An 18720-nucleotide genomic window follows, 5' to 3' on the forward strand; every position below is an offset into this window, starting at 1 on the left:
GTGGGTGGAGGTGAAGGTGTCTGAGTGCCCTGGGATGTGGATGAGTGAGTGTGGTAAGTGAGGCATCTCCTAGAGATCATTAAGAGATGGCCTTCCTGCTATCATGCGCATGTCGTCAATACTGAGTTAACATTAGAGCTCTTTGGTAAACACACTAAGATTAATGGGCAGAGACCTTACCAAGTTACAAAAAACGACAAACTCAAAAGGAAAAAACCGCAATTAGAGAAAAACAGAAATGGCACGTGAGGTAGTAGACACAGAAGGATGATAAATGCTTTCAAAGATCTTTTGGTGGACCACACTGCTTCCCATTCCTAAAAGGGTTGCCAACACTGATGCTCAGAGTCCCTCTACCAGGAGAAAGTTGAACTCAGCACTGTTCAGCCTTTGCCTTTTTGTATATAAGGTGCCTCCACAATTTTTTATTTTCATTTAGCCACCTCAGAAATGCATCTACCTCAGTGAGGATCAAGCTTTTATTCCCCCAGAATCATGTTCCAAAAGACAGCATTCACTACATTCCAAAGAATGATGTACTCTGTAATCTTTCCTTTGCCCATTTCCTAAGATGTCTGTAGGAAAGAATGTGCTTAGGAATAAAAGACAATTACAAAAGCTTCTATTATTAAAAGGGGGACTGTTTATAAGGTTCATAGTATTAATTGTTTAAGCCTTTATGTTTCACGTTTATGTAAAATTGTAGGGTACAGCCAAATATGAATAGACAAGTAGTAAACTCTTTGTAGCATTTTAACTCCTTTCCCTCCCAATGAATACCCCTCATCCCATTCAATGCATTTTTTCAAAATTAAATATTTCCTCAGTTCATGTACGTACCTCAATAAGCTCATCTCTTTGTCGAAGGCCTTCTTTAAGTTCATCCATTTTATGCTGCAGCACACTACACATATGTTTCTGCCTTTCTAACTCCTGTTATTAAGCAAAAGATACAGTTTACACAGATAATGGCACACAACAAACCTGAACATCTACAATATAATAACATAGAGGCTAAGCCTGACCTCCAGAAACACCCCTGAACTGCCGGTGCAGATGAACCTTGCTTGAGAACATTACGCTAGAGAAATAAGTCAGTCATGAAAAGACAAATATATGAGTCTACTTATATGAGGTATCTAGAGTAATATAACTCATAGAGACAGAAAGGAGAATGGTGGTTGCCAGGAACTGGGGGAAGGAGAAAATGGGGAGATATTTACTAAGTACAAGGTTTCAGTGTTACAAGATGAAAAAGTTTTGGACATCTGTTTTATAACAATGTGAATATACTTAACAGTCCAGAACTGTACACTCCAAAATGGTTAAGGTGGTAAATTTTGTTATATGTTGCTGTTTTTTTACCACAATTAAAAGTAAAAATAATTTAAAAATAAAAAGTAAAAAAGCAATTTCTAAATATTGAAATAAAATTCAGGGAACTATATAACCAGTTAGCAATATAAGCAGAGGGACAGAAACTATTTCAAGTAACTTTTAAAAACAATAGTTGGACTATGCGTAGCCTAGCAGTCAAATAACAACCAAACAGAACAAAACGAAAACATAACTATTTTAAGTAATTATATTGTTGGTGGTAACGTTGGTATTGCTATTCTGGGTACTGTGGGATAATGCAATGAGCATAGAATATAACGTAATTACTATCATCCTCAGTGACTTTAAGAACTGAAAGTGGTAATGTGGGGAAAAAAGAGATGTACATATATATAAGACTCTAAGTAAAAACCCTAGAGTCCTGAACATGAACTAGAACCATAAGCATATACTCATATTTTGAGTTTAAAAACTTGTTTTTTAATTATTTTTAAAACTATCCCACATACATGTTCACCTGATGCTAAAAAAGCTTATAAAACAGCGACGAACTTGGTGGCAAGTGCAACCCTAGCAACCATAGTAAGCTATATTGTTAAAATGTGCAGAGGGAAAATTTAATTTCATTAAAAGAGAAGTATGGACAAACAGCTGATTCCAGATCTGTACAGGAAATGTACCAGGTGAGCCTGGAACACCTTCTGTGCTAGATAGCAAAGAAGCTATCAAAAATAGACTCTTGAGCCCTAGTTGGTTTGGCTCAGTGGATAGAGTGTCAGCCTGCGGACTGAATGGTCCGGGTTCAATTCCAGTCAAGGGAACATGCCCGGCAGTAAGGGCCTGAGGTGGGAGGCAGGAGGCGGTGGGGGGAGGGGTGCGGCGGACTGAAGGGGGTTGATGAGGGGAAAAGGGGGATATATGTAATATTTCAACAATAAAAAAAATTTTTTTTAAATAGACACTTGTCACAAATTGGGAATCAACCTGAAGAGGTTCACATTAGTTAAAGGTTGGACAATTTGAAAATCAGTTAGAATCTATATATATAAAAACCCAATATGCAAAGTGTCCCCTTGGGAGTTTGACCAACTGGGAGTTTGATTGCTCACTATGAGGCGTGCTGACCACCAGGGGGCAGTGCAGAATGAAGGAAGGCCCCAGGCGGTGGCCTGCAGCTGGGGAAGGGAGGCCCCGGCTGGCAACCAGCAGCCACTAGGGACCCTACCCATGCACTAATTTCATGCACTGAGCCTCTAGTAAAATCTATAATTGATTAAAATCATCAAATGTTTGAATACTTGACTTAATAGGTATGACTATAAAAGAATGCTAAACAACCAATTCCTTATTTGAAAACTCATAAAGTAAAAGAATCAAGTCTTTATCTTGCCCTTCCTATTAAACTGTCTCACCTGATTAGTAAGAGATGAGGGGACATTTCTCTTTAAAGATGCAGTTACACTTTAATTTTCCTCTGCAATTTTAAGAAGATCGTTCATAGAGCTCTAAGGAAAACATATGTCGATTTCTGACCCATGTCTCCACAATGCTGTTTCTAAATTACTGATTAAAAATTCTCTCCAATCATTTAGAAAACAGCTTTTCTTGAAAAATGGGGGAGGGGAGAAGAAAAAGAAGAAACTGAACCATTGCATTGCAAGTCTTTGAAGCTTTGTGGAGTTCTAGCCAGTCAAATCAGGAAGAAATAAGTAATTAACTATAATTGTCCCAATTAAGAAATAGAAAATAAAGATAAAATTTGAGTTCTATTCTATTTTCAGAAACTAAAGAAGGTTACAAGCTTCTCTTTAATAAAATAAATCTTATAAAAATTTAAAAAGAAAAATATTTAGGACCTGTTATGTTCTGTCAATTTCCTTGGACCAATTGGTTTGACTGAAACATCATTCCCAGGTATGCTACATTTTTTCCATTAAGCCCAGCATTTTTTAAATGGCAGATTTTAATTTTCTGATCCAAGAGAAAGGTGTAATACAAGATGAGCAGTTACCTTTGATTTTTCTTCATTTTCTCTATAAAATTCTGCCATCTGTTCCTCTTGTTCTTCAATAACATCCTTGAGGGTATCTACCTGGTAGATCAAATTGTTCTTCTCATTGTCTAACTGTGCATTAGAAACCATGGCTTTCTTGTATTTTTCTTCCACTTCAGACAAAGACTCCTAAAAAAAAGTCCAAGTCATCAGCCTGATACCTAAAATACCATGTTCACATACATATACGATATAGAATATATAACAGGAAAAGATAGCACTGGCACAAACACATGAAGATGCATTTTTGCAAAATACAAGCAGTTTGGGGAACTCCTTGTTTAGTAACATGCACATACAACAGGAGGGTGATAAGCCAAAAAGGCCAATGTAAGAACTTTATATGCCCTCTGCTATCCAAGGCAAGAAAATCAAGCAGCAATGTCGCCTCTGAAAGATGAAAAGATGTGTACACAACTTGTATTTGTCAGAGCAACAAAATGAAGAATCACCAAGGTTTTCAAAAATGTTACTCTTACAGTTTTAACAACAAGCTATTTGGTATTCAGAATGCAATGATATAATAGAATATAGCCTCACTTTATACAAGTTAACTTCGTACTCATTTGAATTTTGCTACTTCCTGGACATTTGTTTTCAGTACTTTCCTGGACTGCATAATGATGCTAATGTAAATGTATAAACATTTATTTCTAGCAATTATTCAACTTTTAGTCATATCAAAATAAGTAAACAATAAAAAAATGATTACTAATAAAAGAGCTACCACACTCTGGCCGGCCGGTATGGCTAAGTTGGTTGGAGCATCATCATCCAAGGTGGTACGTTCAATTCCCGGTCAGGGCACATACCCAGGTTTTGGGTTTGCTCCCTGATTGGGGCATGTCTGGGGGCAACCAATGAATGTCTGTCTCTCTCTCTCTCTCTCTCTCTCTCTCTCTCTCTCTCACCCCCCCCCCCCTTCTCTCTAAAATCAATAAAAAAAAGTTTTTTTAAAAAGAACTACCAGAAAATGCCTGAAATTTTATATTCTAAGTTTTCTGCGTAAAATAGCTTATAAATCTGTTCTTTAATGACTATGTCTAAGTTACTAATGCCTAGTAACTTTTTCAAAGCTAAAAAGAAAAAAATATTTCACAAAGAAAAAGTCATCACTATTGGAAATAAATAACTAGTGCAAATGTTTATCAAATCAAGATCAATGCTATGGAAATGAGAGTCCAGAACACTTATATTTATGATCAACTGATTTTTGACAAGAGTACTAAGACAACTCGATGGAAAAAGGAATAATGTTTTCAACAAATGGTTCTGGGACAATTGAATATCCACATGCAAAAGAATGAAGCTGGACTGCTATCTCATATCATACACAAAAATAAACTCAAAATGAAAGACCTAAATGTAAGAGCTAAAACTATAAAACTCTTAAAAGAAAACATAGCCGTAAATATTCATAAACCTGGAGTAGGCAATATTTTCTTAGACACGACAACAAAAGCACTATCAATAAAAGAAAAAATAGAACATAAAAAATTTTAAATGTTTGTGCTACAAACAATACCATTAAGAAAGTAAAAAAAAAAACAACCCAGAGAATGGGAGGAAATATTTATAAACCTTGTCTGATAAAGGACTTGTATCCAGACTATATAAAGGATTCTTACAGGTCAATAATAAAAAAGACACATAATCCAATTTAAAAATGGGCAAAGATTTGAATAGGTATTCCTCTAAATGTATAATAAGCACATGAAAACATGCTCAACATCATTAGTAATTAGAGATGCACATCAAAACCACTTCAGACCTTCCGGGATGGCTATAACCTACATGGCTATAACAAACAAAAACAAAACAAAGCAAAACCAAAACCAAGTATCAGCGAGGATATAGAAAAACTAGAACCCTCATACATTGCTGGTGAGAACATGCAGCTACTTTGGAAAATAGTTTGACAGATTCTCCAAATGGTAAATACAGAATTATCATATGACCCAGCAACTCTATTCCTAGGATTCTGCCCAGGAGAAATGAGAAGATATGTGTATATAAAAACGTGTACACAAAAATATTCAAAGCAGCATTATTCAAAATAGCCAAAATTGGAAACAACCCAAATGTACATCAACTGACAGATAAACAAAATGTGGTACATCCAACAATGAAATATTACCCACACATTAAAAAAAATAAAAAATACACAAAGACAACACAGATACATGTTACAACATGGATGAATCTTGAAAATATTAAGCTAAATGAAAAGTCAATCACAAAAGACAACATATGGTATGATTCCATTTATATGAAATGTCAGAATAGGCAAGTCCAGAGAGACAGAAAGTAGATTAGTGACTACCCAGGGCTGAGTGTGTGAGTGGTAGATAAGAAGTGGGAAATGACTGATAGAGGTTTCTTTTTGGGAAAATAAAAATGTTCTAAAATTGGGTTGTAGTGATAGTTATATTACTCTGTGGCTCTGCCAAAAAACACTGAATCGTGTACACTGTCAATGAGTAAATTTAATGGTATGGAATTATATCTCAGTAAAGATACACACACACTTAATGAAGTTCAATAAACTAGGATTATATTAACAAGCAACATTTAGTCTAGAATTGGGAACAAATATAATCCAAATAAAAAATACAAGCAAAGTCAACTGTATAGTAATTTAAATATGGTAATATCTTAATATAATGGAGAGTTTAGGATGATTCTGATCCATCTTAAAGGCTAATAGCATCCAAAGTTCTCCTCACAACTCAGTCCATATAAAATCAAGCATAACTGCATGAACACTGGAATCTAAGCTAGTTCAAGCAGCAAATGCAAGATGCAATATATAACACAAGAAATCTGACATAAAACTTATGTAATGTACTCCTCTTTTAACAAGATGTACGTATCAAGGTAGCAGTGATTTTGATCTAGCTCACACAGGGATACACATTAAGAATTAGTTTTACTTAAATACACCTAAGGCAGTGATTTTCAAAGTGTAGGTTCTGAAGGAGCAGCAATAGCATTATCTGGGAATTGAATAAAAATGCAAATTTTAACTGCCATTCCAGACACATTAAATAAGAAAATCTGGGAGTAGAGTCCGGCAACCTGTGTTTTAACAAGACTCAGATAATTCTGGGTGGGGGAAAGTGGGGGAAAGCACCCAAAGGCAGACATACTTAAAGAACAAAGTCATGAACAATGACCCAGCATCCCTTTTAATAGGATACAGATACATCACATCCTGTGCTTCAATCAGATATTTTGAATGATTTTTCTCCCACTTAAAAGTCATTTCAAGATAAATATAACCTGAAGTTCAATTATACACTGACCATAAATTAAGAAAAGTGATCTTATCTGTTTAAAGTCTCAGATAAATTTAATCTGTTCTTTTGTAGCCTTCAAAAAATTCAATAAATGGTAGATCTAAGGTAAGAAAAAATGTTTTAAATAAAATAAATAAACAAGTAAAAATGTCTGAGTGGCTTGCTTGCTTTCCTGATGCATTATATTACACATGAGATTTAACATGAATGTATTTATTTAATGTGCTGGCTTTCCCCCCTTGATCCAAGATATTTCCAAAAGTCATATCTAAAACCTTGATACCAGGGGCAGATTAAATCCTGAAAGTTAGAGTAAAAAGACTATCTGAGCACAGCGCGCTCTAACCCTAGTTCTCCTCATGTTTACTGTCAACATCACTGTCACACCAGCAGCTTCCAGGCTTCCCTCAAGGGCAGTCTCCACAGGACTTCCCTTCCCACGCTTTCTGATCTGTCTCACCTATAAGTTCCTTATGAACAAGAATCATCTGCATGAAGATTTTGGCTGGTAGCCGGGCTACTTCAAATCACACCAGGGAGGCAGATGAAACCCTGGCCCATTATCCGGAGTCAGCTTTCTGAATGCCTTGCTTAAGCTTTTTCAGAGGCCTGCTGTGTTTTCGGTTTTAAACAGGGATATGCATATGTTCAGAGAAACTTAATTTCCTCATATTAGGCTTGAACTTCATAATAAAACATAGGGAAGATAACCAAGTGCCATTTACAACCAAAGTGTCTGCCTCACATGATCACTTGCACTGAAAACTGGCAGCCATCCTTGCTTGGACACGGTAAGGCCCAATTGCACTGATCTCCAAGTTCGTTAAGGCACTGAATCGGAGTCACCCTTTTTGACCGATAGGTTAAAAACAACAAAGAAAGCAAGCACAGGCCTCATGCTTCAGAGTCCTCCCTTCAGAGGGAGTATCTATAACAATGCTCTCAGATCCTGCCTCCCTCTGCCTTTAACAGAATTCGGTGACAGACACAGGCAATACTATCTCATTTACCTCGGAAGAATTTTAAGGTCAATTCACAGTAAAAAAATAAATAAAAATAAATAAAATAAAAAAATTCTTATAGTACTTTTTAGGTGTTTGCCCAATTCAATCTTGTATGGCTAAGACACTATTTTACAAGGTTTAAAAACTGTAAGGTATAATATTATTGAATAGTCCAAAAATCATATACTAAACATTTAAACATAAGCAGAGATTGGAAGTTCGCCTTTCCTATGCATTGCAAGCTAAGCACATGCTTGAAAGACGAACACTGTTAGTGAAGCTATGTGCAGTGGGGTTAATAGAACTCGTGAAGCCACCATTACCAACACTTCTGCGTACAGACAGCATGCTTCGGCTGCAGAATGGGCCCTGATACCTTTAGTTCTTTAAGCCCCTGCATGTATCTCCCTTCTACATCCTGTATCTGGTCCTTAAGGTCATAGATATCCTGCAGGACATAGGAATGAACTGTTGCATAAAACCATCCACAAACATATATTAAGTCTCAAAGAATTCAGATGAAAATGTGAATTGCAATGGAATATTCCAGAATAAAAACCAAAACAATCAGAGTACACAAACGTAACTGCCACTCCAACCACTACAAAGCGCAAGCAGATCAGGTGACAGCGGGGCTGGAGAAGGTCTGGAAAATGTATCTAAGGAGTTAAACATTTTCTTGGCATTAACCCATGTTGAAACAGCATTAGCAAATGGGGGTGGGCTGTATATAGAAAAGAGAAAACTACATAAATTATAACATTTTAACATAAATTTTAGAATTTTATAAATCACTTAAGTATTTAGCATAATCTTTAGCTAGAACTAGTAAAATATGTAGTAAATTAATTCTAAGCAGCAAATTCTACTGACTCATGCAGAAGCTTTTTAAAATGTAATAAATGAATATCAACAAAGTTTTCTTTCAATAACTTGGTTACTGATCACAATTAATGTTGGAGAAAGAAAGTAAACAGAGGGAAGTTAAACATAAAACTTTTCAACACAATGTCAAATGAGAGTATCCGAAGGAGCCCAAGCATTTGCTCCAAATGTTACCATAATCCTTATAAGGAAAGTGAAGCAGGTTGCATTTTAAATGGAAAATACTGTTTCTCTTAGTCCTGGCCCTGCTGTGGATGCTTGATTTAGGTGGGAAATAACTGACTCAGGGCCTTAAATACAATTCTGTAATTATAGGCAGGAACAATTATCCAAGGCCAATATACACAGTTTCTGTATTGTACTTCCTCTGCCCCATTCATTCCCTCCTCAGTGGGTTTGTCTGTCTTTTATTCATTGATTCATTCAAAAGACATTTACTGAGGTTCTGATAGGAGCCAATTATAAAAATCTCACTTCAAGGAAATCATTCTCTTGAAGAAATACAAGTAAAGAGCAAGCACAAGCAAAGTCTAAGGCTGGAAAGAGAACAGAAAAATTAACCACTCTCTTTCCTTTCAGACCAAAATCACATTCTCAAACTGTATGAATAATTTTCTCTTAAAGAACTCATACTCCTTTTCTTTCTACTGCATCACATTAAATGTTAAATAGTTTCAGTATACTAGTATTCTGCAAAGAAGCCAAAAAATTGTTTCTAAAAAGCCACCAAAAATTGTGGTTTACCCGCAATTCACTTAATGAGGTGTCTGGATCTATTAAACTGCTGGTGTCCCCGCTTCCTCGTCTGGATGAGTTTCCACTTAGAGGGGTTGTTGCTGAGGCAGAATTTCGAGATGAAGGCTAGAGAAAAGAAATATGACACTTCTAAGTCTTGCTTCTTTAAAAATGTTTGCTGTAGAAACTAAAAAAGGCAGGGTGGTGAAGGAGGTCTAATAGTGTGGACGAGAAGTTACCAAAGTGCCACCCACAGGCAGTTCAAGTTGGCTTTGGGGAGGGGCACCCAGAGAAGGGCTCAGGCACTATAAGCATAACTCCTATCACTCAAAACATTTTAATGGAATCTAGAATTCATAATAACTAAGGAGGAAATAGTCGTGTAAGAGTTGTTTTCTAAGTTTATCTTTGCTACACTGTGAACAATACTGGGGTGAACACATCAGGTTAATTTTTAGATTTAGCATTTTGTAATTGGTATGCTAATTAGCAGTCCTCTTATTTATTACCCTGAAGCTGCTTCTTTAGGATCTTTACTTTTCTAATATTTTGTTAGAGTTGGAGATGCTGTTTGCAGCTGAGAGCAACAGCATCATGCATCACTATGATTTAGACTGTTCTTCCCACAATTAGTTGAAATGGGCGATTACGCTGTTGGATTAAAAAATGGCATAGATCTGTGTTGTCCAAAACAGTAGCCACAAGCCCAGTGTAGCTATTGAGCACCTGAAATGTGATTAGTCCAAGACGAGATTTTTTTTAAAAGTGCAAAATATATACCAGATTCCAAAGGCTTAGTGCAGAAAAAAACAATGTAAAATATCTCAATAAATTTTCATATTGATTATGTTGAAAATATTTGGGCTAAATAAAATATATTATTTAAATTAATTTTACCTCTTTCTTTTAATGTTTTAATGTAGCTACTAGAAAATTCAAACTTACACACATGTGGCTTACTTACATTGGTGGCTTGCACTATATTTCAATTGGACAGAACTAGTATATCTTTTTTGGATACAGCATAAAAGTAATCCTAATAATTTCCTTAAGATGACTATCAAAAAATACTTCTGGAAGAAAGTTAGGGTCTTTGACACAAAGCAACTCCCAGAAAAAAAAGTTATTTTACTTCAAAGAAATAATTTATCTGAAAGGGGAAAAATCTCAGCGGGTGTCACCACCATTCCTAAAGACACTTCATTTGCAGTGTCTCTGGTCCTTCTTCTCAGGACCAAATTCTAGAGGAATGAAAATCAAAACAACAGCCAAAAGCTTAGGAGGTGACATTCAGGGAAATAAAATGCAGTGTCTTTTCTCTTCCCAGTGCTTCACATGATTCAGCCTCAGAGGAATTTGGGGGTCAAGGACAGGAAATAGATGAAGAGAGGAAGAAGAGCTCCATCAGCTCAACTGTAGTAAAATCAAGAATGAAAGCAACTGTAATTGACCTTGAGTTTCATTCCCTTAGGACTTTATATACTCACTCTTGTGTAACTTTCAGCATACTGTTTGTCAGATTTCTCATCCAACTAGAAAAAAACAGAGACAAAAATCAGGAAAGATGCTTAGGCATGTTGATTTTTTTAGGGGGGAAAAAGAAGTGACCTTATTTGAGTTCTCCAAGTTCAATTGATGTTTGAAACCTAAAAGTAAACATGCTAAAACTGAAATAAAAGTTGAAATATATAAGACAAAATGTCAAGAACTTAAATTCTTACTATAAGGAAGACATGAAGCAAGCAAGCAAGCAAGCTCTTCTTTAGCAAAAGTTTACAACTTTTAAATAGATTTTCTTTTCATGGAATTTGAACACATTAAGGAAAATTATACATAAACTTAAATTTTAGTATTGCAAATGTTAATACAAAAAAATGTGTACACATCCACAGGAAAAGTCTGATACAACCAAAAGCTAAAAACTTTATTATCTAAACATTATTAGGACACAGGACACATAGATAAGACTAGTAAACTTAGCCAAAAAAGTTCCGACTGGACTAAAGCATGTTAAATATATCATCAAAAAGAATTTCCCCACAGCATTACGGATTCAGTTGTCTTTTTGTTCTATTTTGTTTTGGGGTGGCGTGCGGTTTTTTTTTGGTCATACATACAAACATTTTTTTTTTAAATCAAAGAGCACAACAAAAGAGTATTCAAAATAAGCCTTTCCCCTACTACATCATATCCTGACCTCCAATTCTCAATCCAAGGGCAACCATCTCCCAAGTCTTTAAAAAAATTCTAACAATAGTGTCCCAAATACATTCTATATCTTGTTTCCCTTATCAAGTTTCAAAGATTAGAGAAAGTACTTCATTTTTCTTCATAGCATTTATTGCTTCCTGACTGATATTAAATAATTATGTCTCTCTCTTTGACATAAGCTCTATGTCTGTGTTCTTTTCTGCAATCCTAACACCAAGAATAGCACCTGGTATATAGAACTCAGATTGTGCTGGATGAATGAAAAATTACTCTTCCACCATCTATACTTGTAAACTGACCTCTATTTTAACAGTTGTATATGCACTAATATGCTGATAGGTTTTCCAGGCTGTTTTAGGGAGACAGTGTTTCAAGAAGTGAGGTACCACACCCTAGTCGGTTTGGCTCAGTGGATAGAGCATCGGCCTGCAGACTGCAGGGTCTGGGTTTGATTCTGGTCAAGGGCACATGCCCAGGTTGCGGGCTCCGTCCCCAGTAGGGGGCATGCAGGAGGCAACCAAGCAATGATTCTCATCATTGATCTTTCTATCTCTCCCTCTCCCTTCCTCTCTGAAATAAACATATATATATATATATTTTTTAAAGAAGTGAGGTACCTTAATGGTTTAATCAAAAACCCTAACTTTACAGCTGAGGAAAGAGAAATTCAGAAGTGAAAGGTTGAACAACTACAAAATGCCAGAACTGAATCCAGATCTGTTTTGTGAATTTTAGCCCAAGTATTCATATTTACTACTATACACTGTCCAAATTACAATTGGTGCGAAACAGTCACATAGAGATTTAACTAAATAAAAATATACCCAGACGCCAGCTACCAAACCAACCCTCCCAGCCCAATCTAGAGAAGAGATTTAAAAACCTTCTTTCTTAGTTAATTATTAAAATACAAAACGTCATTATTTCTGGCTCTTTTCAGACCACTTCACTGTAACTTCCTCATATTTTAAAGTTTTTCTGTTCTTTTTCATTACATTATTGCATTCATTTTCTCAGTAAATACCTTTTATCATGAGTACTATATATCAATAATATTAGTACTACCTTAGACTTTGAACTCTTTTTGCTACTTATTGCTGTAATACTCTAAGAAGGAATTGATTTCAGTTTACGCTGATTTTTTAAAACTACATATGAAATGTTTTATAACAATCAGGCAATGACAGTAGTTTTTATATTGGCATTCTTTGCCATAAAAAAGGAATAATCTTCCATTACATCTATACTAGTAAAATACATTGCCTAATATTTAATGTGTTGTTCTTTAGAATGAAAAAAATATTATACCTAAATAAACTGCCTTATTTTCCTCAGAGAACCTTCCAACTCTCTTCTACTAATGAATTAAGGAGAAAAACAGAGCATTCAGAAACATTTTTCTAGGTCGATTTGAAATCCTGTCTCATATCTCCCCTCTCACAAAAATGACCCCAACCCTCCCATTTTTTAATAGTCAACTTGGAATAAACTTACATTTTGGAGGTTGCATCACTGACCTAGTCCATCGCAACGTTGATTCTACTGCTTTCACTGTCTTCTGACAGATCCCAATTGTCGCAACATAAACTGGTGATGTGCCAAACCTCAGGGGTTGTAAAGCCAGCAAAAAATGCCTAGAGCAGCCATGCCGCAGTCCAGTTATTTTGGCTGCAGTGACTTGGCCAGAGACTCTTCAGTTCTCTGTGCTCAGCCCTGTGCTACATTATGTGCTGCACTGCGTTTCTACAACATGCTAGCTGAAACCTGGTATTCTAAAGCCCAGTGCTCTAACAGCCAGGAGGTCTACACAGCTGCATTTCCCAAAGAGTATGCCAGATCCTGAAAGGCTTTTTAAAGGGAAAAAATAATTGTGTTTACTGTATTGAAGTACAAAATAGGGAAGGGTTGAAAAAAGGGTACAAATCTTCAGCTATAAGATGAATAAGCTCTGAAGATCTAATGTAAAACATGGCAACTACAGCTGATTTTAAAAATTGTATATAAGTAACATGGAAAAAAAGAATATGCACTCATATGAAAAATGACTGTAGATTAGTGAGAAATCAGAAAACAAAGGCTGTATGCACTATATGATCACAATTCTGTAAAACAAGCAAATTAAATTGCAATAGTGAAAATTAATGAAAATAATCAAATTGCTAAGAGGAAAAAAAAACTAAGCAAAGCTTTTATTTTGCCCTAGTAAGGCCCTGAGGACTTGTTCATTAATATTAACGATAGCCGACTATTCTCAAAAAATTTCAAGTAAATATTATGCCACTGTGTTCTTAAATAATTAAATAGGTAATTTTCCCATCAAGAAAAGGGCACTTTTCTCCTTAATGGTTATAAATAGAGAGTCAACTAACAGGCTTGTAATATTTCATATTAGTATTAATGTACAAAAAAAGAGTGTACACGATGGCAAACTTTATATTGCAATTTTAAAGTTCAAAAGTAACATTTTCTTAAAGAATTTCAAATTATCAACTAGTAAACAAAGTCTTAAATATCTTTCCCATATTTCAGTGATAAATACTTTTGCCTTATGTATGTCTGGGACATCTGAAATGCTTTGCTCTTGACATTATATAGATTGTTTCTCCTGAAATCTAAATTCCTTGATGATTTGTTAAAATTAGCACATGTGAGAAATATTTCTTAGAATATTTATCTTGCCCTGGTCAGTGGTACAATGGTTAGAGCACTGGCCTACACACCAAAGAATTGCGGGTTCGATTCCTGGTCAAGGACACATACCTGGATTGCAGGTTCCATCCCCATCCCCAGTCAGGGCATGTGCAGGAGGAAAACAATCACAATCTCAATCTCAATCTCTCTCTCTCTCTCTCTCTCTCTCTCTTTTCTTCCCTCCCTCCCTCCCATTCTCTCTGAAAAGCAATAGAAAAAATATCCTCAGGTTAGTATTAACAAAAAAATAAAAAAGAGTATATATGTTGTTAAATCTTTGAAACTCTGCTTCTTCAAAGATTAAGAGGACCTTTAAACTTTACTTTAACCTATGGCTACTTAGTTTTACAGATAATTTAAAGTATTTATACTATAGCTTGTTTAATATAATCATTAGATTATAATTCTTTGTTAACTACTACTTTACATATACTGACTTGATAATGCTATTCAGAAATTCTGTTTGGGGAAAAGAAGATCTGATTCTCCAAGTATAAGAGTGCTTGAACAGACTGTCAAACTACAGGAGGAAGGCCGGGGAGGGTGGGGGGGTAGGGAGGGGGTAAGAGATCAACCGAAGGACTTGTATGCATGCATATAAGCATAACCAATGGACACAAGACACTGGGGGGTAAGGGAGGCCGGGGGAATGTCAAGGGGAGAAAAAAAAGGAAACACATGTAATACTCTTTGTAATACTTTAAATAATAAAACAAAATTTAAAAAAAAAGAGTAAAGGGAACAATTAATTTAATACTCTCCTGAAAGAAAACAGGCCAAGGATTCCATTCAGAAATGGTTTATTTTTTTTTCCAGAAATGGTTTATTATTAACAATCAATAAAACTGAGACGAGCACATTTACATCCTTTTCCTTCAATCTAGCCTGACCTACAGGACAGAAAGGAACACAATGTAGAAGAAAAGACAAGAGGCTGGAATAACATAATACGGTATAAATCAGGGCCTGGCACTCTTTTAGCGCCTCCTAGCTAGCAGTCATTAACTAGCTGACTATATACATATATTTGATCCACAATGGAGAAGCCAGAAAATACCTTTTAAATTTTTGAACTTATGGTCAACATTTTAAAATCAGGATATTTCACATAAAAATGCCTATTTCCAGCTTATCTTTTAAAAAATTCTGTGTGTATTGGGAGTGGGAATAAGCTTACCAACATCAAGTCTACTTTTTATTTGTCTACAATGAAATGAACTATAGGATACTCTTCAAAGGAAATATTAGAGACAATTTTTTTTTTTATCTAGAAAGATGACCATCAAATATTTTAGGCTTTGCCAAGAGGCAAAATTAAGGATATTATACGTATAGGTTCTTAGATAAACATTTCAAAATATAAAAACCACAATAAATTGAAACTTTTTGAATGAAAACAGAGCATTTTAGCTGTAGTGATGAAAAATATATATACACTTATATACCATTGACTCACAAGCTATAAAATTACAAGAAGCTGACTCAATATGAAATCTGCTCTAAAGAATCTTTTGCTTATGTGATTAGGTATACAGCATGATTTGCTATACATACAAGCCATGTATATTGTGTGTATGTATATCAAGTCATCGTATTATACACCTTAAATATGTACAATTTTTATTTTAAAACTTGTAAATAAATAAAAATAACTACCCGGGGAAAGAAAAGTTATATTTAATTAGTAGGGGCAAGGGGAGATTTTTAAAAAAATTGTCAACATTTTCACTTCTGTGTAGTAACTAAAATAAATCGCCAAGAAATACATGTAAGAACTACATGACCACTAATTTAGACATCACAAATTAGAGACTAGTAGAATTAAAAGTTTTTAAGAGATAAAGTAAACACAATAAATTAAATTTGTTTACATCTTGATAAAAACAGGGAAGGTACTACGTGAATCAGAAAAAGGCATTATTTCAGGGGAATCAGGGAAAGGCATTACTTCAGGGGAATCAGAAAAGGGCATTATTTCAGTTTTCTAACTGAATGCAGAGATTCCTTGATCTGACCCAGGGTGAGATGGGACTGTTACACAGCCAGGTTTGAGAGCCAACAATGCAGAATACTTACAGACTACACTTAAAATTATTTTCTGTGATTAAAGTTACTCAGAAATAGCTATTTAAATACAATCCGTGATGTGCTGAACAGAAATAATTATCTCTCCATTAAAAAACTAACTTTCCGCCGAAACCGGTTTGGCTCAGTGGATAGAGCATCGGCTTGCGGACTGAAAGGTCCCAGGTTCGATTCCGGTCAAGGGCATGTACTTGGGTTGCGGGCACATCCCCAGTAGGAGATGTGCAGGAGGCAGCTGATCGGTGTTCCTCTCTCATCGATGTTTCTAACTCTCTCTCTCTCTCCTTTCCTCTCTGTAAAAAAATCAATAAAATATATTAAAAAATAAAACAAAAAAAAACTAACTTTCCTGTGAAGAAACAATGCCTCTCCTCTGCTTCAAAGTGCTTGACAATTCAGGAGCGTGCTAGTCCAAGGGCAAAACAACACTAAAACCAGTGACAGAGGTAATAAGGGGTAATAGGCTGTTAGATAAACCAGGCAAGTGGAGAGCTGCTGGGGGCAGGAGGGTGGGGGGTTCCTTCATTAAGACAAGTGCCCCACGGCATCTACTGGACAGTCCTCCCTAAAGTCAGTCCATGATGAATGTGAAAACAGTGGATAGGCATTTCTTCACAGCAATGCTATAATCCAAATGTTTAAGATCTATTCAGATTCTTCCCAGTTACTATAAATTAGTGACACTTTACTTAGTATATTTTATTGTTCAACCTCTAAAGTTCACCCAGAACTTTATAGATGCATGAAAGCAAAAAGGGAAGAAAAATTTTAAGATCAATCAGAAATATCTAAATATGGGCTAGGTATTAGATGGTTTTAAGGAATTGTTTTAAATTTCATTAGGTAAAATAACGGTATAGTGAGTATGAAAAAACTTCTCAAAAGTTCAGTAGAGAGACATACTGAACTATTTATTGGGAAATGACACGATGAATAGGATTTGCTTTAATATAATTCAGGGGGGGAAGGAGGGAAAGGGGAAGAAAAAGATGAAACAAAATTGGCAAAATACTGGTAACTGCTGCAGCTGCTGATGGGTTTTCTTTTTATGGGGGAAATTTTCAACAGAAAAGTTTTTTAAAAATCAGAACATATCAATATATACATTCCAAAACAAAACAAGTTACTGTACTTCATGCTAGTATGTTCAAATAAATATTTCCTGGGCAGTACATTGAGTTCCTAGTTTGAAAACAGTTAAGATATTAGACTTTAGTTACACGCCTGAGACAACATAAGCACCCCGTGCAATCCACTCACGCTGCTCAAATCCAGGACACTGGCATCATCCACCTCAGAGACAAAGCTCCCCCTGCGATTGGAGCGACTGAAATAATCAGCAGCAGAAACCTTTCAGTCAGGAAAAAATGAGATGTTTTAGAAGTTAAGAAAAGAGAGAAAAGAGTAAGAACACTGGCACATGGTGCCTAGTCTTTTGGTGTGTGATAAAGTATCATGAAATGAAATGAAAGGAGGGAAACTACTGCAATTAGCCTACTCTAAAAAGTAAAAAGGAAATGTAAAGGGCTTCCTAAATAAAATCCCAGCTCCCTCAAATAAGCTTTATTCATCCCAACTGGAGTTCCATACAGATCACGTGCTGCTGCTGCCTGAGGCCAGCACACACTCCCGTGTTTAAGACATGTATCTCCAGGAGGATTCCAGTATAATACCTACCTAAAGCCTCTACTACATTTCACACATTTATTATCCATTATAACTATCAACTCTGTTAAGCACATATATGCTGAATGCAAAATTATTTTTGCATTACCCCATTTCCACAGTTCCCTCTAAAGACCTGGAACTGCAGAACACAATAATGAAAGTACATGGCCTCCTTAGGTTTCCCAAACACCCAGTCATTCCCCACCTTAGATTCTGGCACTGACTGGGAAAGCTCTTCCAGCTCTTCAAGCAGCTGGCGCCTCACATTTCACGTCTCAGCTCAAAGGTCACTTCCCCCAGAGAACCCTTCTCTATCCAAAGGGACACAGACACACATACACCACACCCTCAGTGTTGCCCATCTTATCACCTGCTTGTTCTCTTCACAGTCCCGGGGCTGCTTTCTTTCTGTTCCTTTCTTTACTAGTTTATTTTCTATTTCTTTCACTAGGATATAAGCTCCACGAAGTCAGAAATCTGGGCTGGCTTATCCTTATTCCCAGCACTTAACACAGTGCCTTGCATATAATAGGTACTTCATAAACATTTGTTGAATTAATAAATGACAGTTTTTCCCTCACTCATCAGCTATTCCTTACCTCAGCTTGGATCACCTTGCTTAAAAACTCTTCCATTCTCTGGGGACCCAGTGCCCCCGAGCCCTCTGCTGCCCTCACTGGGCCACCAGCAGCCGGGCCCGCTATAAGTATATATTATATATAATGCAAAGAAAGGTAAATAGTCTTACAGA

The 18720-nt window shown here is 35.9% G+C and overlaps 1 protein-coding gene across 1 annotated transcript in view; it reads right to left on the reverse strand.

Moving 5' to 3' along the window:
• Positions 1–18720, reverse strand: part of LRRFIP2 (leucine rich repeat (in FLII) interacting protein 2) — a 96862-nt gene that overhangs the window by 18498 nt on the left and 59644 nt on the right. The window contains 6 exon segments of the mRNA XM_015561271.1: positions 841–933; positions 3350–3520; positions 8071–8142; positions 9324–9440; positions 10802–10846; positions 17562–17651. Coding sequence (XP_015416757.1) covers positions 841–933; positions 3350–3520; positions 8071–8142; positions 9324–9440; positions 10802–10846; positions 17562–17651 — 588 coding nt within the window.

The sequence above is a fragment of the Myotis davidii genome, unplaced genomic scaffold, assembly GCF_000327345.1.
Source record: "Myotis davidii unplaced genomic scaffold, ASM32734v1 scaffold395, whole genome shotgun sequence".
Taxonomy (NCBI): domain Eukaryota; kingdom Metazoa; phylum Chordata; class Mammalia; order Chiroptera; family Vespertilionidae; genus Myotis; species Myotis davidii.